The sequence below is a fragment of the Amphimedon queenslandica genome, unplaced genomic scaffold (assembly GCF_000090795.2).
Source record: "Amphimedon queenslandica unplaced genomic scaffold, v1.1 AMPQUscaffold_13447, whole genome shotgun sequence".
Classification (NCBI taxonomy): domain Eukaryota; kingdom Metazoa; phylum Porifera; class Demospongiae; order Haplosclerida; family Niphatidae; genus Amphimedon; species Amphimedon queenslandica.
Window position 1 is genome coordinate 9,316 of NW_003546317.1, and position 26,652 is coordinate 35,967.

Here is a 26,652-nt window from a genome sequence, read left to right on the forward strand (position 1 = left end):
TCCTTTAGTAAAGGTAAGATGGCAAACGGAAGCATTTGGTAGACATTCTTGTTCTTCAAGTAAAATAGCACTGGTATCATCAACTGATATGAAATTATAGTTAGATTCAACTTCAGTCATACCATCTCCATTAACTTTTGGTATGATCCACTCACCTATACAGTAATTGTTAGTAGTATTAAAATACTGTAATACTGTTATGTATAAAATTTACCTGTAGCAATTCTAAAATAATGAATATTAATAGATCCCAGTTCAATTATTACAAGATAATCTTCTCCCTCAATCTTTACAGCAATCATACCACATTCATCCTTCTCCTTATAGGACCATCCTTAGGATTATTAGGTATAACTTTCCTCCATTTGAGAGTATCAACATTTAAACTGTACAGAACATTATCATCATAGCGACCATAATGACTACAACGTCCTCCATAATAGAATATCTCATTCCCAATAGCAACAGCTACATAGCCAACGATTCCCAGTGGAGGATCGCCAGTGGTAGGTTTCTGCTCCCACCTACCAGTCGGAAGGTGACGTACCTCCACAAGTGATGAATCTCTTTTTTCTATCTCAATATTGTGATCTTTAGAACTAGCTGATAAGTCATTTTTTTCCCCACCCCACATATAAAGACAGTCTCCTACTATTACTGTAGAATGGCCACTTCTCTTAGCAGGTTCATAGTCTATAGCACAACTTATCAATCAAGCAATAATCATTGATTCTGAACTTACTGAAGCTGTTGGATGCCATTTGTTCAAGGGGTGTGGCAGTCTGGAAATAACAAATAATTTCATTTACTCTATTACCTATGAAAAACTCATAGATACATGTACATGTAGGTGTGGCTAATGGATACAGTGTAGTGATCTTACAAAAATGAGATCAAATAATAATAATAATAGTAATTACAGGAAGACGAACAAAATAGATAACACATTATGAATAATCAAAAAAACAAGAACAACAAAAAGCTAGAACACAACAACAACAACAACACAATAATAATTTATCATTTCAAAAGCTAAAGTGTATCAATAATAAAATTAAAACTGATGAGCTCGAGAATGAAAATGAAAGTAAAAATGAGAGAAAAAGGAGAATAATCAGAGAGAGGGAGATAATAAATAGTCTTAGTAAAATTCAATAAGTAGTTGCAAGATGACGGGTCTCTCTTCTACTAAAGTGAAGCAGTCCCGACTGACACACTGTTACTAAGACTCTGCTCTGATGATACAGAAGAGTGCTCTCCTAGTATCAACTGCTCAGAGTTTAGCGAGATGTGATCGTTGGAGTATTTCTCTGCAAATTCCTTCCATTCTTTTAGCTGGTTACGCTGGAGGGTCTGCTGCCTTTCTAGCCTTAGGTTTTGAAGACGAGTTGACTCTTCGAAGATCTAAAGAGGAGGGAGAGAGGAATTCAAAAGTTATTAGTTTATCATTAAAATAGTTCTGTACTCCCAGATTCAAGAAAATAAATTTTTAATGAAGCCCCCAAACTGGTTTATGTTACCTGTCTATCCAGTTCTCTTTTGCTGTTCTCGATTTTCTCATCAAGGAGTTGTGTCTCCTTATCATGCTGACTAAGGAGTTTGAGCTCTTGCTTCTCTTGAAATTGCTGAAGGAGATCCTGTTCTTGTTGTAGCTGCTTCCTTAAAGCTTCCTGCTCAGCTAACTGAGCTTCATCTAACATTACCTAAAGAGGGAGAGGAGGAAAGACAGAAGAAATTAGAGAAAATAATAAAAGGAGGAGAGAAATGATCAATTTTATCATACACGACAATGTAAAGATGTACATGTACATGTACATGAAACACTACTACTAATAAGTAATAATAAAAGCCACAGTATAAGAAGTACATGTACATATGCATAAATCTACAGTATCTTACAGTTTGTTGCTGCAGTACTTCATTGATGGTCCTCTCATACTGCATTGCTAGCATTGACATTTTCCTCATCTGCTCCTCCTTAGTGTGCCGGAGTACTTCCCTGTGCTGCTCTTTAGGTAGTGTGGACTGGAGCTGCTTCTGTAGACTCTTGTATTGTCTGGTCTGAATCTTGACAGTGTCATTAAACTGACCCTTTATCTGCTGTCTCTTTAACTGTGTGGAGGAGACAGGGACATCATGAACACATCAACTTATGATCAATACAATGAAGGAAAGTCAAGGAGACTAAGATTAAATGGGGACTACATGTACATGTACTTTTAAATGTTTTGAAAAAAAATAGGATTCAAAAGACTATGATTTTTAATCGCTAAAATGAATTTCAGAAACCAAGTTTTACCTAACACTTTTGCCATGATTTTTAATACTTAGCAATAACAAATTTAAAATTATTTAAAAATAATTTCTAACACACAGTGACTGGTGGTATATGTACCTTTAAGCTTTTAGGATGCTGCTTTAGCTCCAAGACGTGTTTCTTTCTCAGTTCTCTCTCTGCCTTCCGACTGTAGGCAATCTGATTGTCCCACTCCAGAGCATGCTGTTTATTGAGGTGATCTGTTCTCATTTCATGAAGAGTCTTCAGTTGCTCCAGTTGAAGTTCTATTGTTGCTAAGAGATGCTTCCGTCTCATTTCTTGGACTTTCTCTTTATGAAGCTGCATAAGGTTCAACTCCTACAAATAGATAAATAATAATAATTACACATTCTCTGGTAGGCAATGTTGGCCCTATTGTATGTACATGAACATGTACTACAGCCCATGATTTTTAAAAATTGTTCCAAAATCACCTCAAATTTTTATTACATTTTCTGATACATATTGATGTACTTATGCTGTGTAGCAAGTTTGAGCTGATTCTGACTTCAATTTTTCGAGTTATGACCATTTAAGATTATGACCTTTTAATACATGTACAGTACATGTACATGTACATGTATACTGTGCTTTATACATTATACATACACATTATTAGTTTCTCACTTCTTGCAGAAGTTGTTTCTCTATATTCTGTTTCTCGTGTAACAGTTTTTGTCTAAAGTCCACCATGTCGTGCTCAGCCTGTGTCTTCAGTATCTGGAGGTGCTCCTCCTCAATCTTCTTCTGTTCAACGTGCAGCTCTCCTTTCCTGGAGTCATAGAGCTGCTTCCTTTTAGAACTGGACAAGTTTACATTCTCTTCTAACTCCTGTGACAGAGGAGGAGGAGGAGAGAGAAAGAAAGGAAAAGTGTGCAAAAGAGAGAGAAAGAAATGAATTTGTAATATATACATGTAGTACACTTGTATGTACAATGTACAATGTACATGTACATGACTATACATGTACATGTATTTACTATACTCTACTGTACATGTAGAAAGAGAACAGAAAAGTTGGACAATTACAAAAAGCCACTAATTAATAAAAATTTACCGTATAAAGATATTTATATATAAACACAAATAAAAATTCCGGACCTTCTTAAACAAAGCCTTGGTTGCCCTGTAGTCTGACTTCTGCTGTGACAGGAACTGCTTCATGTCCTGATCCTGTCTCTCCTTCAGACCACGCTGGAACTTACGATCCTCCGAAGACTCTTGCTTTTGCTGAAAAAAGAAAAAAGAGACAGAATAATTACATGTACATGTACACATGTGTATACAAGTACAATGTATATGCATGCAAAAATGTATTAAATATTGCTTGTTAAAAATACATTATTTAGCTTACTCTCTTATCAAATTCTGCTTTGTGGTTTAATCTAAGCCTGTCCAGGTCTTTCTCGTAAGATGTCCTCAACTGATCCAGCTCTCTCTCTTGTGTCTTTGATAGTGCAGACATTTCGTTTCTGTGCTTGATCTCCAACTGACCCATCTACATGTACACGTAAGAGAGACATGTAGTAATGTACTGTATACATGACTACATGTAGCTCTCTGTGTCTCTCTCCCCTTCTCCCTCCCTCCCTCCCTCCCTTCCTCCCTCTCTCTCTCTCCCTCCCTCCCTCCCTCTCTCCCCCCACCGCCCTCTCTCTCCAATTACTTGTCCTTTATGCTGTGCTCTTATTCTCTTGTATCCGATCATTTGTTCCTTAAGGTCGCTCTGGAGCTGATGCTCTTCCGCTTGTTTTGATACTAACGAGTGTGGGCGTAAGGTCGAAAAACCATCCGAATGACCAGCCTATTATAATACATGTAGTAAGTAATACACTTGCATAAACCAGTATATTCTAGTAAATTTCAGTATACTCTAGTAAATTCCAGTATACTTCCAGATATTTTGGTGTATTTTTAATAAACTTACCACTCTCCTTGCCACCTCTTCAGGTGTCATGCTTATCTTTGGTTTGGGTTCGTCGGCTCCGCTCACTGCCCCGCCCAATACACTAGCACTGCTACTGGTACTCTCTTCCAAACCAAATGAATCCACTGAAGAAAAATAAAATAAATAAATAAATGAAATACATAATATTTTACTGCACTATACATGCATGTACATGTACATGTACATTGTAGATGTAACATCAATTTTTTATTAGTTTAAATTATGTGTACATGTACATGTGCACAACACATGTAGCCATACAGCATACATGTACATACAGTATGTACATGTACATGTACATATACATGTACATGTACTCACTGGGTGATGTTGGTGTGATGGAGGCGGCAGCACTGGCTATACTATTACTCCTCTCCTGGGTAGAGACTACCTCACCAGTGTGATTGGATCTGATCACACCAGCACTCTAGGAATGAAACAGAAAACAAGAATACAATAGTAACTTTATTATTATGATTATAAATTTAAGCCATGTACCATTGAACATGTACATGTATGTGTACATGTAGCTCAAAATGATGGATTTTTATTTTGGCAAATGGTTATCAAAAACACCAAATTTTCCAAAATTAAATTCCTCAAAAATTTCCCACTATAAAGTACATGTAATGTACATGTACATGTACATGTATGTAAAACAACATGTAGACTCCCCCCTTAGACCTTTACCTGTGTTCTATTAGACCTCATTGGGCTGCTAGGTCCTAAGGATGCAGAGTGAGTGGGAGTGACTTCAGAATCCTCCTGCTGCTCTCTGAGCCTCCGGGTTAGGCTAGCACTGGAGACACAGACCCCGCCCATAATGAGGTCGTCGTCGTCGTGAGTGAGGGAGGGAGAGGGGGAGGAGAGGGCAGGAGAGGATCCGGCAGGATCTGTGACATCACTGCAAAAGATAGATTAGCGTAACAACATGTTTTTTAAATACATACATGTACATGTAATTTCAAATACTGCATAATAGCGTCATAAAAAATTTGCGGGTAATTCAATATTACAATCAGCAAATTTACATGTACATGTACATGTACATGTACAGTATGTGTATTTTTTAAAGATTTGCAAAATACATGTACATGTACCTGGGTGGTTCGCTCTCAATTTCATCAACTTCTATTTCCGAGTCCTCCTCTCCCATTAGCATCTTCTGGAGTCTCTTGAAGTTCCTGTGATCGACTCTACGTACAGCGTCTTTGGTCCTTTGGATCAGCTTGAAAACAATGTCACCACTTCTCGGGAGATTAATGAACCGATGCTATAAAGAGAGAGAGAGAGATAAGATTATTTTATTTTTTAATTTTTTACACATAATAATAGTAACAAACTAATAGAGCAAAATACATGTATATGTATGTATATGTAACATAAAACACAAAAAATGTAATATTAAGTACATGTACATTGTACATGCATAATGATAAAATAATAAATTAATATACATGTACATGTGTACATGTACTTACTGCGAGGGCTTCAGTTGAGTCTATTCTGTCTTCTGGTTCTTTCTGAAGACATTGACTTATAAAATCTCGAAATAAGTCGGACCTAAAATTAATTAACGTCACCATCACATAATGCACAATTACATGTACATGTACGTACCAGTTTTGTGGCTCCTGTATGGTGGGTGGGTCCTTCTGGGCTATGTGATACATGGCAGCCATAGCGTTCATGTGAAACAATGGCGGTTTTCTTTCAGCTATGAGGAGATTATAAAAATAAATTGTACAATATCGTACAAATTTCACTTATTTCAACTATATACATGTACATGTACATGTATTATATTATCGTACATACAGGGTTTCCCATAAGATTTTGGTATAGTACTGAGCTTTTTCCAGCTCATGAAGTCTGCTTTTTAGATTGCTCAGGAGAGCTTTGTAGAATCCATGGGGTTTGTCAAAATACATGTACGTGTACATGCAGTTAAAAGAGAATTCTCCACTTTTATAATTTTTCTGATACATATACATGTACTTATGTTATGCAGCAAGTTTGAGCTGATTCCGATCAAGATTGGATTTTTTATGAATTTTAAAAGTTGCTCGATCCTAAAGCAATACATTACATATGTACATGTAAAAAAAGTGCATGACTTGTCAGCTAATGAAGTGTGTCATTTAGCTCACTTACATGTAACATTACATTGTAGGATGCCTTGTGGGAAACCCTCTGTACATGTACATGTACATACATGTACATGTACATACATGTACATGTACATGCTATTGTACATGTACATGTCATACATGTACATTAAATCTCACCCATTTCAATGCAAGTGATGCCGATAGACCAAACGTCCACTTTACCGTCGTACTGACCCTCGTCCATAGCCATTATGACCTCCGGTGCCATCCTACATGTACATGTACATATAACCCGTACATGCATAACGTACAGTGTGCGTACTAAACACTTACCAAAATGGAGTCCCAACAAAGGAATTGGCCGGAGAATATTCACAAGCAGAGCCAAAATCAGCTACAAAAAATAACAAAAATAAATAAAAAAAGACACAACAAATACACATGTACATGTACATACGTACTGTACATGTACATATAGTAGCTATACATGTACATTGTACATCTACATGTACTTATATTACATGCATTAATTACAAGTACTGATACATGTACATGTATATGTATTAATATTTAATACAGTACCTAGTTTGACGCCTCCTCTGTCAGTGAGGAGGATATTGCCAGCTTTGACATCTCTGTGTATCCTACCACTGGTGTGTAGGTAATGTAGACCCTATGGGAAGGAAAAGAAAGAAAGAGAATATAAAATGTACATGTACTGTAGGTTAATTGTCTTACAGTGAGAGCTCCTTTGCAAATTGCACCAATCTCATCTTCTTTGAGGGACGACTTGTGAACTGAAGGAGAGAGAGAGAGAGAGAGAGAGAGGGTCACTTATTAATTTTAAAAGTAATTTACATGTACATTGTACATTAAATTATCAGCTCAAACTTATAATTTCTACACATGTACATGTACATAGTAATAATTTTAAAAAGGAGAATTCTCTCCTAGTCATTTCCGATGAAATTATGTAGTCAAATTTAAGTACATGTAACTTTAAATTGAATTGGAATCAGCTCAAACTTTCTACATAACATACAGTACATAAATAAGAACAGAAAATAAGTACATGTACTGTACATGCAGACATGCACCAGGCAGCCATTTTTGATGAAATATACAAATGTACTAAACTGATTTCATTATTAGATTTAAATTACAGTACAACTCTGTGGACGTGACAAGTACGTGTAATAATTAATTATTGAAAGCATTACTAGACAATGAAACAGTTTAGCAACACAAAAACAAACAATCCTGACTACTAGCCAGGGACTAGTGACATTCCAACAAATAAAACGATGATATTCTATTTTTATTATTATTATGTCAACAAGATGTGAGATCAGCCTACATGTAACAAACTAGAAGAGTCTTTGTTCCAACTGTCTGACATCTAATAGACAATACATGTACATTTAGACTCTTATTTCGTACCTCCTACTTCTCTCTCTCTCTCTCTCTCTCTCTCTCTCTCTCTCTCCCTCCCTTCCTCCCTCTTCCTCTCTCTCTCTCTCTCCCTTTTTTCCTTTCACATGTACATGTACTAACAATCAAATAGCTACTCATTTCTCTTAATTAGACACAGCTGCATGTACATGTACAAACAAGGCAGAGGCGCCATTTTTGACTTCAAACAATTGTCAATGATTATTATCATACAATAACGATGAGATAATTGCTCTCTGAGTGATATGGTCACTGACAATTATGTCGGGACACTACAGCAATAATAAGAGTCACTTTGATGTCAAATATAACTACAAACCATTTTACTACAAATACATGTACATGTAGACACACAATAAAGACTGTTGCATGTGAACTTTGGACTTTAGGCAATTAGAGCGGGTAAGTGAGAGAAGGGGACAGCTGCAATGATTAACACTAAAACTAATGCTGAGTCAAATATAAACACAACTGGACACTTTCACATACACACAGAGACAGCTGGAATGTACACAGCAATCATAATATTGAAATTGTAATAAATCTCACAAACACAAGTGTGTGTGTGTGTGTGTGTGTATGTGTGTATATATGATGATACAATGCTACTTACCTTCTACTACATCTGAAGCAGAACCAATACAGTACTCCATTACAACCTAAAATATAGAGGAAGAAAAAAAGAGGGAGGAGGGAGGGAGGGAGGAAGGGAGGAAGAGAGGGAGGGAGGGAGAGAGGGAGGGAGGGAGAGAGGGAGGGAGGGAGAGAGGGAGGGAGGGAGAGAGGGAGGGAGAAAGGGAGGGAGAAAGGGAGGGAGAGAGAGAGAGAGGGAGGAAGCGAGAGAGAGAGTATATGCCATAAATTCCTTGAATTCACATGTACAGTTATTTACTACACCAGATCAGGGCTGATGTCTAAACTATCATTAGAGTTATGCATATCAAGACAGGGCTGGGTACATATTACATGAACATAATGAACATGTAAATGTACAGTGTTCCTAATAGATAGCGTATTACGTAACTAATAACAGGACATTAACAAGAAACAAACATTAGTAATGAAATACAGTAACGGGAACTGCAGCAGCAATTATAATAATAATAATAACAATATACATTATGGTACTGTAACAATAACATATATATGTACGTGGGACAGCTGCACTGTGATTTAAGGCAATAAAAATGAAAATAACAAAAAAACAATAAGAACTGAACGCTTGGATGAGTATACATGTACATGTACATGTACTAAGATCTGAAATGCCATGCATGCATGGTTATACTGTGACATCATAGACTAATTTTACTGAATGTGCACTTTAATTGGAATAAGTCTTACCCAACAGGTGGAGTCTTTTAGGTAACATCCTTTGAACCCGATAGTGTTCTCATGCTGACACTGCTTGAGGAACTTAACCTCTTTTACTATATCCTGCCATTTCTAAAGGGGAGAGAGGGGGGGAGAGAGAGAGGGAGAGAGAGAGAGAGGAAGAGAGAGAGGGAGGGGAAGAGAGAGAGAGAGAGAGAGAGAGAGAGAGAGAGAGAGAGAGAGAGAGAGAGAAAGAGAGAGATGATCACACACACATACAATATTACACATAGAATAGATGGTAACACGCTGAATAGATAAGGAGGAGACATAGCATAGATGTACCTATCCATATTTGGTATGACAGTGAACACAAGTCTACACGATAGTGTCATCCATAAAACATGAAATGGACATTCCCAGGCACCCCTTACCCTCTATTTATGGACTGAACCTTCTCTCTCTATATCTCTCTCTTTCTTGGCACAGCACTATGTAATGTACTTTGTCAAGTTTAATATGGAGGAAGGGGAATTGAGGGATAGGATGCTTTGCTGCATAGTAATATTTATATATGCATAATTTGTTTCTAATTAGTATATGTAATCCAACCAATTATGATTGCCAAATATCTTGGAAACCAGCCCTAGTTTATGTATATGTACTTTCCCTCTCTCTCTCTCTTCCTCACCTCCCTCCCATCCTCTCTCTGTCTGTCTCTCTCTCTCCTCCCCCTCTCTCTCTCTTTACCTCTATTGCCTGTTTCCCTGAGAACTGCATCTTCTTGATGGCAACAATCTCATCATTATTAATATTTCTTGCCTAAAAAAAGAATAACATAACATACAGTATACCGCTGGCTTCACTAAAACAAATAATAAGACAAAAGGTACAGGTGCTTTCCTTCCTCCCTCTTTCCCAGTATTAATTGTAACGTACATATTATTATTATTATTATTATTATTATTATTATTATTATTGTTATTATAGCTTACGAGTGACCACTATATAGCAGTTACAAATGTATTAATGAGAGTTGTATATCTAATAGTAAGTTACTATGATGAGCGTATGACCAACAGTACAAGTACATGTAGCTACAACTAATTGCTCTATAGTCTACATCTGCAGTAATTATGTGTATCACTCAGCAAATGATCACACAGTCTGTGTCTAAGCAGCAATGTAGTACATAATCAATAATGATGACATACTGTACATTTACATGTACGTGTAGATAGAGGATATGGCAATAGTCGTCAGGTTATGTTAAGAGTCAACAACAACAAACTCACAAACAACAACAAGCAAACAACAAATAAAGACACGCATACCATAAGTAACTATATATACAGTTACAGTGTCATATCAACAATAATACGGACACACAAATACATACACACTCTTATTCAGTAATCAAATAGAATACAAACTGACTGACATACAAAATGATACTTGTCACCTAAGAGCAGAATAGGATACTAACTGTCGTAGCACCATGTTCAAATAATATGTACATGTACACACACTTAAAGATTCAATACGTAGTTGTACATGTAAATGTAGGTGAATCACTATGCATCTTTCATCACTTCTTAAAATACATGTAGATGTACAGTAGATCCACTTGATCATTCTTTCTCCCTTCTCTTCCCTCTCTCTCTCTCTTCCTCAATATTATTTTGTATCGTACAATAGTTGCTACATCTATGCGCCATATTGCATCGAATATACATGTACTATTGTACATGTACGTGTACTATTTTGAAGTTTTGACTTTCTATGGTAGTTGGTGTTTCATTGTTTGTGTCAGTAACTCGGTATTAATTGAGATTTCCTCCACAATTCAAGAGACTGCTATTACTTATCATTTATAATAATACACACACAGACACATGCACGTACATGTACATGTGTATATGTACCAGAAACAGCAATGGACAGTAATAATTGACTAAAAAATTAAACATACTGTAATGATAATAATAATCAAAACTCTATCAAAACTAGCTCCATTTCGTTTTTAAAAAAATCTTTTAAAATCTACAGTCACTGTCATATTTGAATGTAAACAGTGATACATGTAAATGCATGTAAAATCATCCTTTTTTGTACTTCAAAAAAATTTGTACTTCATTTTTTGTTTAAGTACAAAATCCACTTACGTAATAAACAGCTCCAAAGCTCCCATGCCCTATCTCTCTCTGGTCATAAAAGATGGCCTCCGGGTCCTCGTCAGTAAAATACTCGGCTAGTTCGGGATGCTTCGAGAGATTGATCTTCAATGGCTTGTTAAGAGGCATGACTGTATGACAGTTCAAAACAAGTCTTTGAACTCTTTTCTAGCCTCGACGTCACGGTAACAGGTACAAGGGATTAGTTACAGTCCTCCTTTAGTCTTTTAGCAGCTGGGGTATCGCTATAATACACACGAAGAGGAGTTGAATATGTGAATTGTGAAGAGAACCACTCGCCATGAAGTAATAAAAGGAGGACGTTATTTAGTCACGTGACTGGTTATATGGTTATTCATTAATTAAGAGGATCACGTGAGTGGTTATTAATTTCATTCATCCTCCTGTTATGGATGTCTGTTGTCTCTCTGTCCATTAATATCGTTTAACACAAAGCTAGTGTTGATTAGATTCACGGGATGAAACAATGCAGACTGTAAATATCATTGTCTACGTTTTGAATTCAAAAGCAAGCTACTGTTAATAATGCTTTTTGTTCCAATTGAAAAGATGATGAGCATGCAGTAATAATATTTTTTACTTAAATTAGTCTACCAAATGCAATGAAGAGAATCTTAAAAGAGAAAAATGCAGATTCGGCCCATATTAGAAATAGAATGCATCTACTATTATCAAAGACAGGTGTTACAATGGATTATAAGCTGGTTGTCATTATAAAAACTTTTAAACAATGGCAGTTAAATGAAAACCAGCTAGCCATAACTGGATAGCTATAATATATCTATGTAGCTCAGCAGCTAGCATTTCAGCCCCACCTGTCACGTGGGTGGTGACTGAGACACACCTTTTCACGTGGGTGTTTATTTCTATAAAAAATTTTGAAGGAACTCGATAAAACGATATTGGCTGATGACATGTCATGGTTTCCTTTGTCAACTTTCTTTCTCTGTTGCTCCTACTCTTGGGAGGCTCAAGGGCCCAAAAAGATAAGAAAAATGTGCTCTTCGTAGCAGTAGATGACCTCCGTCCAGAGCTAGGCGCCTACGGGGCAGACTATGTATCAACTCCTAACATTGACTCGCTGGCATCCAAATCAATACTGTTTGAAAGGGCTTATTGCCAGGTTGCTGTGTGCTCTCCTTCTCGTGCATCCTTGTTAACAGGACGCAGACCCGACACTAATCATGTTTGGAGGATATCAGACGATGAGTATTGGCGCACAACAAGCAATGCAACTAATGCTACTACCATTCCACAATATTTTAAAGAAAATGGATACATTTCTATTGGGATGGGCAAGATATTTCATCCAGGAGCACCTGGAGGAAATAATGACGTGAGTAATAATTACTGGCATATGATCACACTTAAGAATTATTAGCCTATAAATAACATTATTTCTTTTATTTAATAGGAGTTGTACTCATGGTCTCTGCCATATTTTGAGCCCAGCACACCTAGGAGAATGTTCAATGCCGCGCAAGGGGCAGCTTGGTATAGTTTCAGTAATTTATTCGATAACGATTTCGATGATGGAAAAGTATCGCAAAATGCAATAAACCTTCTAGAGCAACTAAAGCAAAACAGGAGCGATGGAGACAGCAGGCCTTTCTTTATGGCAATTGGATTCATGAAACCTCATCTTCCATTCTATTGCCCTTCGCAATATTATGATCTTTATCCAGGACCTGACGAAATAAAGTTGCCAAATAATCCGGACCCACCTCAAGGCATGCCTCACATAGCTTGGACAGTTTGGAGGGAGATGCGTAATTATTATCCAAGCACAAGCGCCATGGGAGGCTGTACCAGAGTAGCTGGAGTTTCCCTAAACAATCCTAATTGCTCACTGACTTCAAATGAAACGAGGGAAGCAAGGAGAGGCTATTATGCCTGTACCAGTTACGTTGATGCACAAGTTGGAAAAATAATGTCAGCATTAGACTCACAAGGATTTGCTAATGATACTATAGTAGTGCTGTGGGGAGATCACGGGTTTCATTTGGGAGAACTGGGCATGTGGTCAAAGAATACAAACTTTGAAGATGCTACACGTGTTCCATTCATCCTTCATGTTCCTGGTGTAACTGATAATGGAATGAAAACTGATGCACTTGTTGAACTGATTGACTTATTCCCTTCACTGACTGAGCTAGCAGGAATAGATGTACCTCCAATGTGCACTGAGAATAGTCCAAAATCCATTGCTTGTGTAGAGGGTAGTAGTGTGGCACCTTTACTGAAGAATCCAAGCATGGAATGGAAGAAAGGAGCATTTTCTCAATATCCAAGGCCTACGTCTGGCTTGCCTCAGATTTTAGGTCGACCTGAATTTGATGATAATGAGAATGGTGAGAGTGTAATGGGTTATTCAGTACGTGTTGATGATTACAGATTCACTGAATGGTATCGATTCAACCGTACAACATCAACTCCTAATTTCACTGATATTTGGGGTACTGAACTCTATAATCATACGACTCCCACTGTTTTTTTTGATGATGAGAATACCAACCTAGCTAGTCGTCCAAACATGGCTGACAAGGTACAAGAGCTAAGAGCAATCTTACAAGCAGGTTGGAGGGGAGCATTGCCTAATGTAACGACTGATACAACTCCAGCCCCATCAGCTACTCTAAGCCAAACAGCAACACCTTCAAGATCACCCATACCAACCACTGCCGGCCCTGGGGAAGCCTCATCAAAAGGAGCAGGTAACTTGCCAATCTTTGTTATGATTTTGCTATTTTTGTTTATTTTGGCTGTCATATTTTATTAGTAAGATGTTTTTAAGCTATAGAACGTTTATCCATGTACTGTCTCTCCCCAATCATTCTTCATCTTTTATTTATCATAGTCATTCAGTATAAATAATTAATTGAAAATACGTGCGCAACTTACATGCACTATATACTAGCAAATAAGTGGTAATAAAGCCTCTTCACAAGATTAAATCAGCAATGAGGTCGTGAAATAATTTTTTTTAGATAATGATTCATCTGTTTATGACAAAGCCTTCTCAAGTTTTTTGTCTCATACCATACGCCCACATATTAACTGATAGCTGTAATCATTGATCAATGGATAAAGTTTGAATGCATCTTGTGTGAGTCACAAGATCCATGAATAGACTTATTATGCTATCTTGTGACATGGCAACACTCCCCAATTTTCGAAAAACTCTTCCTAGCTGCAGGACAATAACATGGCTCTGGTTTTTGTCAATTTTCTTTCTCTGTTGCTCCTACTCTTGGGAGGCTCAAGGGCCCAAGGAGATAAAAAAAATGTGCTCTTCATAGCAGTAGATGACCTGCGGCCAGAGCTAGGCGCCTACGGGGCAGACTATGTATCAACTCCAAACATCGACTCGCTGGCATCCAAATCAATACTGTTTGAAAGGGCTTACTGCCAGGTTGCTGTGTGCTCGCCTTCTCGTGCATCCTTGTTAACAGGACGCAGACCCGACACTAATCATGTTTGGAGGATATCAGACAATGAGTATTGGCGCACGACAAACAATGCGACTAATGCCACTACAATCCCACAATATTTTAAAGAAAATGGATACATTTCTATTGGGATGGGCAAGATATTTCATCCAGGAGCACCTGGAGGAAATAATGATGTGAGTCTACACTCTGCATGAGCAATTAGTTTTAACATAATGCTATCTACATAAAATCATTCAATTATTTTGTTATTTTCATAGGAACTCTACTCATGGTCTCTGCCATATTTTGAGCCCAACATACCCAGGACCAGGTTCAGTGAAGCACAAGGGGCAGCTTGGTATAGCTTCAGTAATGCACAAGATAATTTTTTTGATGATGGAAGGATATCTCGTAATGCTATAAATCTTCTGGAGCAACTGAAGCAGAACAGGAGCAATGGAGATAGCAGACCTTTCTTTATGGCGGTTGGATTTAAGAAACCTCATCTCCCATTCTATTGCCCTTCGCAATATTATGATCTTTATCCAGAAGCTGATGAAATAGCATTACCAAATAATCCAGACCCACCTCAAGGCATGCCTCAAATAGCTTGGACAGTTTGGAGGGAGATGCGTAACTATTATTCAGATACAAATCCAGTGACAATGGGAAGTTGTACCAGAGTAGCTGGTGTTTCACTAAACAATGCTAACTGTCAATTAACTGCAAATGAAACAAGGGAAGCAAGGAGAGGCTATTATGCCTGTACCAGTTATGTTGATGCACAAGTTGGAAAAATAATGTCAGCATTAGACTTGCAAGGATTTGCCAATGACACTATAGTAGTTCTGTGGGGAGATCACGGATTTCATTTGGGAGAACTGGGCATGTGGTCCAAGAATACAAACTTTGAAGATGCTACACGTGTTCCATTCATCCTCCGTGTTCCTGGTGTAACTGATAATGGAATGAAAACTAGTGCACTTGTTGAACTGATTGACTTATTCCCTTCATTGACTGAACTAGCAGGAATAGATGTACCTCCATTGTGTACTTCTAATAGTCCAAAATCCATTGCTTGTGTAGAGGGTAGTAGTGTGGCCCCTTTACTGAAGAATCCAAGCATGGAATGGAAGAAAGGAGCCTTTTCTCAATATCCAAGGCCTACGTCTGGCTTGCCTACAATTTCAGGTCGGCCTGAATTTGATGATAATGAGAATGGTGAGAGTGTAATGGGGTATTCAGTACGCGTCAATGATTATAGATTCACTGAATGGTATCGCTTCAATCGTACTACATCAACTCCTAATTTCACTGATATTTGGGGTACTGAGCTCTATAACCATACCAATCCCACTGTTTTCTTTGATGATGAGAATATCAACCTAGCTAGTCGTCCAAACATGGCTGATAAAGTACAAGAGCTAAGAGCAATCTTACAAGCAGGTTGGAGAGGAGCATTACCTAATGGAACTACTGATACCACTCCCACCCCATCAGCTACTCCTATACCATCAGTAGCCCCAACAGGTGAATCCTCATCAGCAAGAGCTAATTTGCCAATTCTTTCTATAGTTGCTTTATTTTTGCTTATTTTTGCTATAATATTTTAACTTTTTTAAAGCTGTTATGCTCTGCTGTATCTGTTTGCTTTTTTATCTGCTCACTTTGCTATTATTAGTTTTATCTTTGTATAAATATACTGCAACAGATTCACGTGCTTAATTGCTAACTGTCATCACTGCTGGTACAGTAACAACATCTAAAGCAAGTGGACCTAGGCCTATAAATTTAAAAATCAACTACACAGCACACACACACATGTACAAAAAAGTAACTCGAGAAAGCAATAAAGATGTTCCATAAGAAGAAACCAGCTCCAATGTCTGGCAGTAATCCAGAGCCAGTTGACATTACACCGGGGGAAGATGATCCAAAGCATAAAGTCAAAGTATTCCTGTCACCAGATCACTCCATCAAGCCGGTAGCTGACTTCATCAGTTCAGCATCAAAATCAATCGACATGTACATACCAGGTTAGCTGAGATACTTTAAACATTACACCCAATGATTAACATGATATTTAACGTTTGTATAGATGAGCTCGACTAGCAAAATTTTTTATTTATTAATAAAATTGTTGCTGGTGGAGCTCATGATCATCTATGCAAACATTATTTTGGACACAGCAAAAAGCCTGTTCTCTATCATTAATATAATATTTGTTTGTTTTTATTTTATAGAATGGAAGACATGGACGTATCCAGCCAATGCTCCACTCGCTCCACCAATGTGGTGTGCCGAAACAAACCCGATATTCCAATGTCTAGTAAATGCCGGAGTCAAGAAAGTCAAAATGAGGTTTCTGACACATGGGCCACAGAAACCGTTCGTGCCTTTTATGTGTGACATATGGGAGTGGTTCATAATGCAAGACGCAAAAGTGAGCTTCATTTTGCCACAGATGCTGACAATTGGTGGCATCATGATGATCATTGATGGAGAGAAGATACTGATGACGACCATGAGTGGTAACGAAGCCTCTTTCATTTTCAATCGAGAGAGCACAATCATCTTGGAGACGAAATGCGACCAGGTCGTAAAATTATTTCAAGACACATTTGAAAACGATTTCTCCAAGGGAACGCCATTTGCACCAACAAAGAAAATGATACTAAACACAAAACCGCCTCAACTTGATCCAGCTTCTGTGGTTCTCACGCAAACCTTCATATTCCCGAAAATAACGTCTAAGCCGCAGCCACCCACTGCACTGGTTAAATCTGAAATGGATGTGAACATATCGAGCATAATGGAAGCAGATGATGTGGAGTATACACTAGCAATGGCAGGACCAGAGCTTGCCGAGTGGAATATACTAAGAGGAATCAATTCGCTGAGCTTTGTTCAAGTTGCAACTCCCAGTCTGACCAATAGTAAAGTATCTGATATGATACTCACTGCTTATGGGCAGAATGCATCAACTTCTGTCAACATAGCTTACATGCTGGTAGATAAAGATGAAGCAAAAAAATCTGATGTGAGCTAGAGTCTGCATGTAAATGCATAAGCTTTCTCAAAAGCATTACTGCCCCTAGCTTAAATTTGAATAATAAACTGTTTGATTAATGCTGAATGATTATGATATTGAAATAATAGATGTACATTTTTTGTAGGATAATATTTTAGATCTCTACAATAATGGAATGAATTATCGAATATTCAGAGGACCATTGTATGATGAGGACAAGAAAACAAAGATGTACTTCACTCATGGTGGACAGAACTATATCAACACAGGCAGTACTTCAATGTACTTCATGACAGGTAAGACTAAGAGAAATAATAATTATTGCTAAAAATAATTTTTTATGTAAATTTTTTATCAATTTACAGGTACTCTGTCGGATGATGATTTGAACAAGCATCGTAATTTCTACGTTTCTTTCAATTCAGCAAAATTGTGTACAAAGATTGCCAAAGTTTTTACTGATGATCAAAGATATGCTAAATTGTGGAATCCAACAACTAAAACTGCAGTTGGACCAGAGGAAAAATAAAAAAATTTTATCATGCATAGTACATACCTACATGTATAATACATACATGCAAGCAAAATATTACAGTTTAAAAATTTAATATTGTTTTTACAAAATAATTGAAAATATGCGTGGGCGGGCTCAAAACAAAAGGATTACTATTAAGTATACGGAAGTTATGCGAAAGTGTTACTGCGTTTCCGTATATTCTAGGCGTGGCATTAATTAAAACAATGGCGCTGGTGATTCCTACAGTTTTGGAAGAAAACTTTACACAAGCAGACGGAGGAAAGGGACAGAACATTAAAGACGCCTTTTCATTTAGCTTGGACAAGGTATGTGGCTCCTATGGTCTCTTGGTATGTTTTTTTTTAATTTGTTAGGTGGATAACTTGTACCAATGGGATTCCAGTAAAAGCCTATTCAAGTTCTCCTTCACAGAAAGAGGTGTTGCTTATAATGAAAAAGAAACCTCTACTCAATTAGCTGAGACAAGTTTCCAAACTAGCGGAAAGACTGACCTCCAATTGAAATTTGACCCCACGCCTACTCTGAAATGGGGCATTAATTTTGTGGGCGTGGTCAAGGTGATACATTCAAACGGAGATGAAAATGTTCTGTACATGCCTGGTACTAGGACGTACGACCCTGCTGGGATCACAGGAGATCCCCATGCCAGTGAGAGGATAGGCCCTAGTTGCTCACGTACTCAGGCCGCAATAACGCTGAGTCAGTTCATGGCTGTTCGGCTTGGGGCCACTTTGGAGCAGGTGAGGGCTGTTCAGGAAGCTTGTCGGCCACTCGTTTCACGTTATCATGGTCGTATTGCCTTGTTTGATTGGATATTTCTTCAAATACAGGAAACTGTTTTTGATAAAAGGTATACTAATTTAATTAAATACTAATTGAATATAAATTATACTAATTACTATAAGAAGGATTCTGTTATGCATGTAAAATTTTCTAAAAAATCTAATTTTGATCGGAATCAACTCAAACTTTCTACACAACATAAGTACATGTATATGCATCAGAGAAAATTATAAAAATGGAAGAACTCTCTCCTTTGCATTTTTGTCGAAATTTGGCTCAAGACCTTTATACAGGGACTTTGGCTCGATTTTGGAGCAACTTTAAAAATTCATAAGAAATCCAACTGTGATCGGAATCAGTTCAAACTTTCTACACAGCATAAGTACATGTATATACATCAGAAAAAATATAAAATCAGAGAATTATCTCCTTTGCATTTTTGTCGAAATTTGGTCCAAGACCATGTACTATAGTACAGGGACTTTAGCCCTATGTTTCTAAAATGTGTCAAAATGATCTTAAAAGTATTTCTCTCCCTTCATTTCTCTTTTATTTCATTAGAGATGTCACACCTTACCCTGAATATCTAAAGCAACTAATGCGATCCAATCTTTTTGAGCTTGACGACAAGCGAGACCACACTCGCTCCTATCTCATTTCGTACAACGAAGGAAATGCAAGACCACCTGTTCAGTATTATCGTAAAGTTGAAGCGAAAGATAAAGTTGGAGACATTCTGAGTGCTGACGATTTGGAAGAATTTTACAAGATCACACAGTAGACATAACTAATATCAGTCTTGTAGCTATAGCTTTTAGAGATCATGAATTTTTAATGAAACTATTTAAATAAATCCTACAGGTTTACTTTCATATTTTTTAAATTTTTATAATTATTGTCAATAAAATAATTTGAATAACACAAAACCATTAAAGTAATATTAGCTTGCAAGTTAAATATATGCGTCTTTTGCAAGTATATAATGTAGAAATAAATGTTGAAGAGTATTAATGGAGAGTAACATAAGTGATGAATAAAATGTCAGTTAAATAGGCGAGCCTTTACAATCAATCGGCATACTTTCTTGATTCCAAAGTCTGTATTACAAAGTCATACTCAGTCTTGGTCATTGGTAGAACCGAGAGTCTTTGCCTACGAATGACTGAAAGGTCTTTAAGGGGGCCATTAGTGGCCAAATGCTCTCTCTGATATGATCTTAGTTCAGAGAGGGTTATTGGTCTTTGAAGACGACGTACAAACTTGACGTCAACTGAGAACCATCTTGGATCTTCTGTGGAGCTTTTCGGATCAAAGTAAGGATGACTGGGCTCAAACTGCGAAGGATCTGGATACGAGGCCCTTACGATTGTCACAAGACCCACAAAACCAGGGTCTTTACAACTACTGTGATAGAAAAAGGCAATATCTCCGACTTTCATACAGAGAATGTTCATTTTCGCCTCGTGATTTCGCACCCCATCCCAGATTGTAGTCTGTCCTGGCTCACTCATCAACTGGGAGAGACTATAACTGACGTCCATGCCTTTAACCATTCTAACATTGGGCTCGGATTTCATGATCCAGTAGTTCCTATTAATGCCCTCATCGTCTCTAAAATGAAGCCTTTTCTTTGATTTTGGCTCTGATTCATCATCTTTTATCGGTGAAGGAGGTGACTGTGGCGAAGAAAGAATGTCTTCTTGTTCTTCTTTTGGCTGAATTTCTTGCTGTTGCTTTCTTCTCTTCTTCCCAGGCATTTCCACGTGGTATAAATACCACCAGCTCGTAATGCGCATGTTCATTATTGACTCCATTGCGCATGCGTATGACGTTCACCCGCGTTCTTTATTCTGATTGCACGTGGGGTAATTTTCAAGATGGCAAGGAAGCACGCAAGGGAAGATTGGAGAAAAGCTGTAAAAAGTCTTCAAGAGGGTCCAGACGAGTCTCTCGAGTCCATGAAGAATCTCAAATATCCTATAGACGACCTAGAAGTGCAAGTAAAAGAACAATCATAACTTTCCTTTTATTAATTAAAAACTAAATTTATTTTATAGGATGTCACAAGTTTCACACATCTACTACTATTGACCACACCCACTCTTCAAAAACCTGAGCGAGTTGAGATGTGGTCTAAAGTGATCTATTCAATCTGTACGGTACAAACGAAAGCCTATCAACGACCTTATATATCGAAAGATGTTGCGAACAGTTTAACCGATAAAATGTTGTATATTTTAAGAAATTGTACCGATCCAATAGTCTTATCTGCCAGGCAGGACAACAAGACTACTTATCCAATTGAGCTACTTTATGCCTTGAGCTCTCTCGTGAAATACTCTAACAGGACCAGTCCCGTAAGATCATGCTTCTCGTGATGAATCACACTTAGGACAAATTATTAAATGCTTATTTTAATTATTGTAGATTAGAAAAATTTCACGTTAAAAATATGTATGATTGTTCTAAAATTCACATTGTTTTATTGTATCATTTTAGTATTAGAAAATACCTAATTTACATTTGTTTTAATTTTTAGTTTTGGGAGGAACTGGTGAATATTGAGAGTGGCATATTGATCAAGATTGCCGCTCCTGATAAAGAAATTAGAATTCGAAGGGCGTCGCTTGATTACATTGATTCAATATGCCAGCAGTGAGTTGAAAATTTATTGGGTGACCCATGAAATTTTATTAGACGGTGTCTCTCAATTTTTCAGTGTTAGTTTATCAGTGGAATCTATGGTGAAACTGATCGATAATTTATTAAAACTGTTTGATGGCAGTTTGTTAAAATTGCTTGGTAAGAAGGCAGCTGCTGCACAAGATGAAGAATTACATGCACTTCTTTATAAGGTAGAATACTAGTAATAGTATATTGTATAGTACTCAAATTATATTTTGGTTATTGAAATCCTCAACATTGAATTTACTAATAATGGGCATACTTAGTAGTGGCTATGAATGATACAAATACTGTACATGATAATTTATTGGCGAGAGTAATATTTGGCGAATTTGCCTGTGGAAAGAAATTGGTGGATTTTATATTGGGGATTTTGTGCCGCGTGCCATTGAGCATACTCAGATTGAAACAAAAAATTCAAAAATCTTAAGTGCCTCATTAGTATATACTCTACATATGGTATTTTATTCTCTACAATTTCTCCCTCCCTCTCTTTCTGTGATAGCTTCAAGTGTCCATTCTCCGTGTCCTCCATACTATTCTCCCTCAGTTTGACTCATTTTCCGTTCACATCCTTCCGTCGCTCCTGGCGACACTCAAAGTTGCCATGACAACCGGTCTCCCCGGACACCAGATCCCATTGAGGATGCGCCCGTTAGAACCTCACCCGGACGTAGGTAGGTGTGGTCGGAATTATGGGCGGGGCAAAGGAATTATTATTAATAGGATACGTGGATGTTGGTTATCAGGCTGCAAGTGTGGCTGGTCCTAAACAGAGCAAGATTAGACGAAAGATTCATTCTGATCATCCTTTTCCTGGCCACGCCTTCATTAGTAGTGACAGTGGGTCAGGGGAGGGTAGAGGTGAAGAGAGAGGTCAATGTTTGTCTGGTGCATCAGATTCTGAAATGTCTGATGGCGAAATTACCAGCAGTAGCTCTCAAATTAGGTGGGAGATATTACTCAATAGCTAGTTTGTATATTATTATGTAACTTCTACTTGTTTATCTAAAAGTTATTATTATTAAACATTAAAGAAAAATCAAGCTTATTACTATTATTATTTTTGTTATTATTATTGTTATTATTATTATTATTATAGGCAGGCTACTGTTAAGATTAGGCTAAGAGCATTAAACTGTTTGAGTACAATATTTCAGGTATTATTATCATCATCGTCATTTTTATCATTAATTTGTCTTATTTTATTTCTTTACAATAGTCTTTGGAGAGACAGCCTACATTTTCATACGGGTTCTCATTCCTACCTCATGACACGCCTACTTCTAATTCTCCGCCTTCTATCCTCACTTGCCTCAATCAAGATAATTCACATAAAGTAGATTTATTTTAATTGGAATATAATCTTAACTCTCTCTCTCCCTTTTCATTTTCTTTAGTGTCAAAGTGCTGCAATCTCTGTCCTTATGTCGATATTAGACAACTCAAAACCTTTTTTGGCAATGGCTAGTGACCCGTATGTATAATAATTAATGTATTGTATGATCACATTTTATTATTTTGTGTATTTAAGGTCTTCAGGACCCACCCATCCCTTCATATCGTACTCAAATAAACTTGGGGGCGTGATAAGAGAGCTTCATCGCTCACTCCTTGAGTTTATTTCAAAGGAGAAGAGAGCAACGTTGTTAACACAGGCAGTTAAAGTAAGGTAGCTGCTGGTGACTGTGTCTGTGTATCTCTCTCTCTCTCTCTCTCTCTCTCTCTCTTCTCAGTGTTTGGCTATATTAGTTTCTAATACGTCATATCACAAACTCACGACTTCGTACATAAAAGATATATTGTTATGTCTTGGATCTATCATTTCAATAAATCGTTAGTTAGTCTGGTTTATATTAATGCCATTGATTAGTAAAGACTTTCAGCTGACTTTGAAAAATGAGTATAATAATTATTCAAGAAAATTGAAAAAGGCCAAATTTGTATTAAAACTACATGTCTGTATAAAGTTAAAGCTTTTCTGATGAATAATTTTCGAGCTATTAAGATTTTTAAAAAGAGCCAATTTTTGAAAAAGGCAAAGGCTATAGCCCATGGTTTTTTTGTAAAAAAAAATGGCTCCAAAATTACTACCATTTTAAATTACATTTCTTTGATACGTACTCCTTATGTAATCTATGGAGCTAATTCCCATTTTTAATTTCTTTAGTTCATTGTGCTTTTCCTTTAGAAACTGATGTGTCGATTGCTTGTCTTACCTGCTATGGTGCTCTCATTTCTCTCTCTCTTCCATTGGAAGACTTGGGAAAGTCCTCGTCGCCTCGTTGTGAGATGGAGGCATGGCTTGAAGAAGGCCCTAAGGGTAAGCTTTGGATTTTGGATCATTGTGTTCAGTTAATTACGCAAAAAGGTAATTTGTTATTTTTAGTAACAATATATTATAACATTTCTGTCATTTTGTATATTGACAGACACAAAGCAGTCGTTATTGATGGAAGCTATTCAAGTCCTCACAGCTCTTGTCAAGTTCTATTTCCCTCAGATTAGGTGGGTGTGGTTGTTTCTATGAATACTAACATGTACATGCATGCATGTAGGCCTAAATGGAAAGAACTTGCTAATGTTTACTTTGATTGTTTGGTCAACAAACCAGAGCCAATCCAGCTTCATGCATTGAAGGTATTTCTAATTGTAATCATTTGTTTTAATTATTGTAATTTATTAATTGGTTGGTATAGTTTCTTGATGAAATCGGGCGTACATTAGCAACAAGACAAGACATGTCTGATGTGAGTGAATAGTTACTCCTATGTGCAGTGTATTTAGAAAAATGATCATAACTTGAAAAATTTATGTCGGAATCAGCGTAAGGATATCAATATGCATCAGAAAATGTAATAAAAATTGGGGGTGATTTTGGAGCAAATTTTAAAGAAAAAACCATGGGCTATTGTACAGAGTATTCTATAGAAAATATCATACGTGTATGTTTTTATTTTCTTCTGCCCTTCCTCTCTCTCCCTCTTCTTTCTTAGGAGATTGGTTCTATTATGGAGTATTGGGAAAGACTGTTGTCCATTCAGTCACCTTCACTCTTACAATGGCTTCAAGACACTACTTGCCCTCTCTCCTGCTCTCACAGCTGCTCTGTCCTAGCTACAATAGGCAATACTCCAATGAGCCACCTTTCAGAGGTAATAATAAGTTATCTTCATAACAATTTCATAATATCCTTAAGGAGACAAAGAATCGCGTGCTACCTTTGCTTCTAAACCTCAGTAAGTACTCTAACCCATCTATCAAGGTATGTAGTACATTTTTGACTTGTTACCTTTAATAGATTATCATTCCTTCTTCCTAGTCTAGTGCCATTAGGACCCTTGGTATATTCAGCCAGTATTCAAGTCAATGTTTTGATGCTACTTTCATACTTGACGTTTGTGATAGCATCACTAATGGACTCAATTTAAAAGAGGTGGTTGCTGTTCGTATCCAAGCCAGCTGGTCAATTGGGAACATGACAGACTCCTTGATTCATGAGGAAGGGCATAGAGCCAAGATCCTTTTGTTCTATGAGACTCTTTCTAAATCTGTGGTTGTTGCAATGGGAGACATTGAGAAGGTTGGTATTTGAGAAATTAGTAAAATTGATGTTTTTTAGGTGAAGGTAAATGCTTTTCGTGCTGCTGGTAATCTCCTTCATGTCCTCACTGATGAAAGTATCAATTATTATTATTTATTATTTATTATTATTATTATTTATAGTATATTTAATGTGTGAGCATAGTGTGATAAACATGTGCTCTAGATTGGCTGCTTCTGTTAATGTTGGCATAATGAAAGGCAGATGGAATGCTTGCTATGCTTGTTATAATGCTTTCACTAATCCTTCCTTTCTAAAGAACTGCTCTCAGCCAATGGCTAGTAATCTCCATTGATAGTATTTCTTCATTTAAAAGCTTGTCTCTTTAGCTAGGAATGATTGAGTCTCTCTGTTCTGCTGTAGTCACTTGCAAGAATTTTAAAGTAATTGCATGGTCTTTTAGTACTAAATGCATGTACATTGTATTTTGCTCCTGTAGGTGCGTACAAATGCTGCTTTGGCTCTTGGTGGTCCTTCTTCTTACCCATCCTTTGAAGTTTTAGAGAATATATGGGACACTGTATTGAAAGCTATTGAAAATAGCGAGGACCAGCCAAACTTTGCAGAATACCAGCAGACTAGCTCTTTACGCATGCAGGTTATTGATTAGGCTGGAGATTGTGGCCTGTACAGCTATGGGATTTTAAGTTTTTCCTGTCTTCTGTAGTTATGTCAAGTGTTTTGTAAGCTGATTAATACAATGGAGAATCCATCAGGTACCATTAGTAAGTCTCCTCCTTCAGAGAAGGCCCTGGAACTGTTACAAAAGCCAATTAAAGAGGTCTGTCTTTTTATGATATTTCTATTGAAGCTTATATATGACTGAATAGATTATTGAAAGCAGTGATGTGCATTCTGAAAAAAGTAAGTTTAAAGCCAGGGACTTATGTTTTTAATCTTCTCTTTAAATAGAGGAGTTGATAGATTTGACTGTTAAAAGACTAAAAGAAAGCAATGACTGCCTACAGCAAGAGGAAAAAGAGTCGCTCAATCAAGAAGACATTCTTACAACTCTCATTTCATCTTTCAATATCTCTACTCATGACCATTCTGCACTCTTTGGTGCAAATCAGTGTGAAAGCAATATGTCATCATGTTGAACTATAGTATATATTTTTCTAATTAGATGTATAAGTGCATGTGTAACTTTAAGGAAAATTAGTTGTTTATTTAGTCTACTTACTTGGCAGGCTCTCTGCATCAAATGTGTAAAAATATTTGACCATAAATGCAAGTCTTAACT

General features: G+C 37.1%; 6 protein-coding genes and 1 pseudogene across 7 annotated transcripts; 5 read left to right on the top strand and 2 right to left on the bottom strand.

The window, feature by feature from the left end:
- Positions 1–864: 864 nt before the first annotated feature.
- On the bottom strand, positions 865–11,639 carry LOC100635814 (serine/threonine-protein kinase TAO3-like). Its single transcript, XM_003385814.3, has 22 exons — positions 11,308–11,639; positions 9,893–9,964; positions 9,173–9,274; positions 8,442–8,487; positions 7,115–7,173; positions 6,959–7,049; positions 6,710–6,770; positions 6,554–6,645; positions 5,886–5,982; positions 5,747–5,828; positions 5,366–5,538; positions 4,956–5,169; positions 4,587–4,692; positions 4,245–4,369; positions 3,984–4,121; positions 3,672–3,815; positions 3,419–3,547; positions 2,945–3,148; positions 2,396–2,635; positions 1,900–2,112; positions 1,521–1,703; positions 865–1,404 (listed from the first exon to the last, which is right to left on the bottom strand). Exons 1-22 carry the CDS (start codon positions 11,443–11,445, stop codon positions 1,189–1,191), a joined length of 2,925 nt encoding a protein of 974 aa, XP_003385862.1. The 5' UTR covers positions 11,446–11,639; the 3' UTR covers positions 865–1,188.
- Positions 11,640–12,224: 585 nt separating this feature from the next.
- Positions 12,225–14,208, top strand: LOC100635941 (iduronate 2-sulfatase-like). Its single transcript, XM_011405039.2, has 2 exons — positions 12,225–12,673; positions 12,752–14,208. The coding sequence occupies exons 1-2, from the start codon at positions 12,257–12,259 to the stop codon at positions 14,114–14,116; spliced, it is 1,782 nt and encodes a 593-aa protein (XP_011403341.1). The 5' UTR covers positions 12,225–12,256; the 3' UTR covers positions 14,117–14,208.
- Positions 14,209–14,293: 85 nt separating this feature from the next.
- LOC100636070 (iduronate 2-sulfatase-like) lies at positions 14,294–16,480 on the top strand. Its single transcript, XM_003385816.2, has 2 exons — positions 14,294–14,962; positions 15,047–16,480. Exons 1-2 carry the CDS (start codon positions 14,543–14,545, stop codon positions 16,379–16,381), a joined length of 1,755 nt encoding a protein of 584 aa, XP_003385864.1. The 5' UTR covers positions 14,294–14,542; the 3' UTR covers positions 16,382–16,480.
- A 119-nt stretch (positions 16,481–16,599) lies between these two features.
- Positions 16,600–18,374, top strand: LOC105312414 (uncharacterized). Its single transcript, XM_011405040.2, has 4 exons — positions 16,600–16,804; positions 17,012–17,808; positions 17,945–18,095; positions 18,165–18,374. The coding sequence occupies exons 1-4, from the start codon at positions 16,624–16,626 to the stop codon at positions 18,326–18,328; spliced, it is 1,293 nt and encodes a 430-aa protein (XP_011403342.1). The 5' UTR covers positions 16,600–16,623; the 3' UTR covers positions 18,329–18,374.
- A 136-nt stretch (positions 18,375–18,510) lies between these two features.
- On the top strand, positions 18,511–20,055 carry LOC100634059 (uncharacterized). The gene is made up of 3 exons (XM_003385800.2): positions 18,511–18,642; positions 18,691–19,187; positions 19,682–20,055. The coding sequence occupies exons 1-3, from the start codon at positions 18,541–18,543 to the stop codon at positions 19,899–19,901; spliced, it is 819 nt and encodes a 272-aa protein (XP_003385848.2). The 5' UTR covers positions 18,511–18,540; the 3' UTR covers positions 19,902–20,055.
- LOC100636196 (thymocyte nuclear protein 1 pseudogene) lies at positions 19,964–20,895 on the bottom strand (annotated as a pseudogene).
- A 78-nt stretch (positions 20,896–20,973) lies between these two features.
- Positions 20,974–26,614, top strand: LOC109581307 (HEAT repeat-containing protein 6-like). 2 transcript variants are annotated; one of them, XM_019995323.1, is made up of 25 exons: positions 20,974–21,120; positions 21,178–21,477; positions 21,660–21,775; positions 21,840–21,975; positions 22,311–22,482; positions 22,532–22,754; positions 22,908–22,965; positions 23,028–23,144; positions 23,206–23,282; positions 23,340–23,472; positions 23,542–23,641; positions 23,997–24,176; positions 24,238–24,313; positions 24,364–24,445; positions 24,505–24,555; positions 24,802–24,960; positions 25,005–25,070; positions 25,128–25,388; positions 25,428–25,485; positions 25,532–25,686; positions 25,739–25,792; positions 25,849–26,007; positions 26,077–26,190; positions 26,240–26,273; positions 26,322–26,614. In XM_019995323.1, the coding sequence occupies exons 1-25, from the start codon at positions 20,998–21,000 to the stop codon at positions 26,507–26,509; spliced, it is 3,192 nt and encodes a 1,063-aa protein (XP_019850882.1). In that variant the 5' UTR covers positions 20,974–20,997; the 3' UTR covers positions 26,510–26,614. The 2 variants fall into 2 exon arrangements, with proteins under 2 accessions (XP_019850882.1, XP_019850883.1); XM_019995324.1 differs by lacking the exons at positions 26,077–26,190; positions 26,240–26,273; positions 26,322–26,614 and having other exon boundaries at positions 25,532–25,690; positions 25,849–25,941.
- Positions 26,615–26,652: the final 38 nt, after the last annotated feature.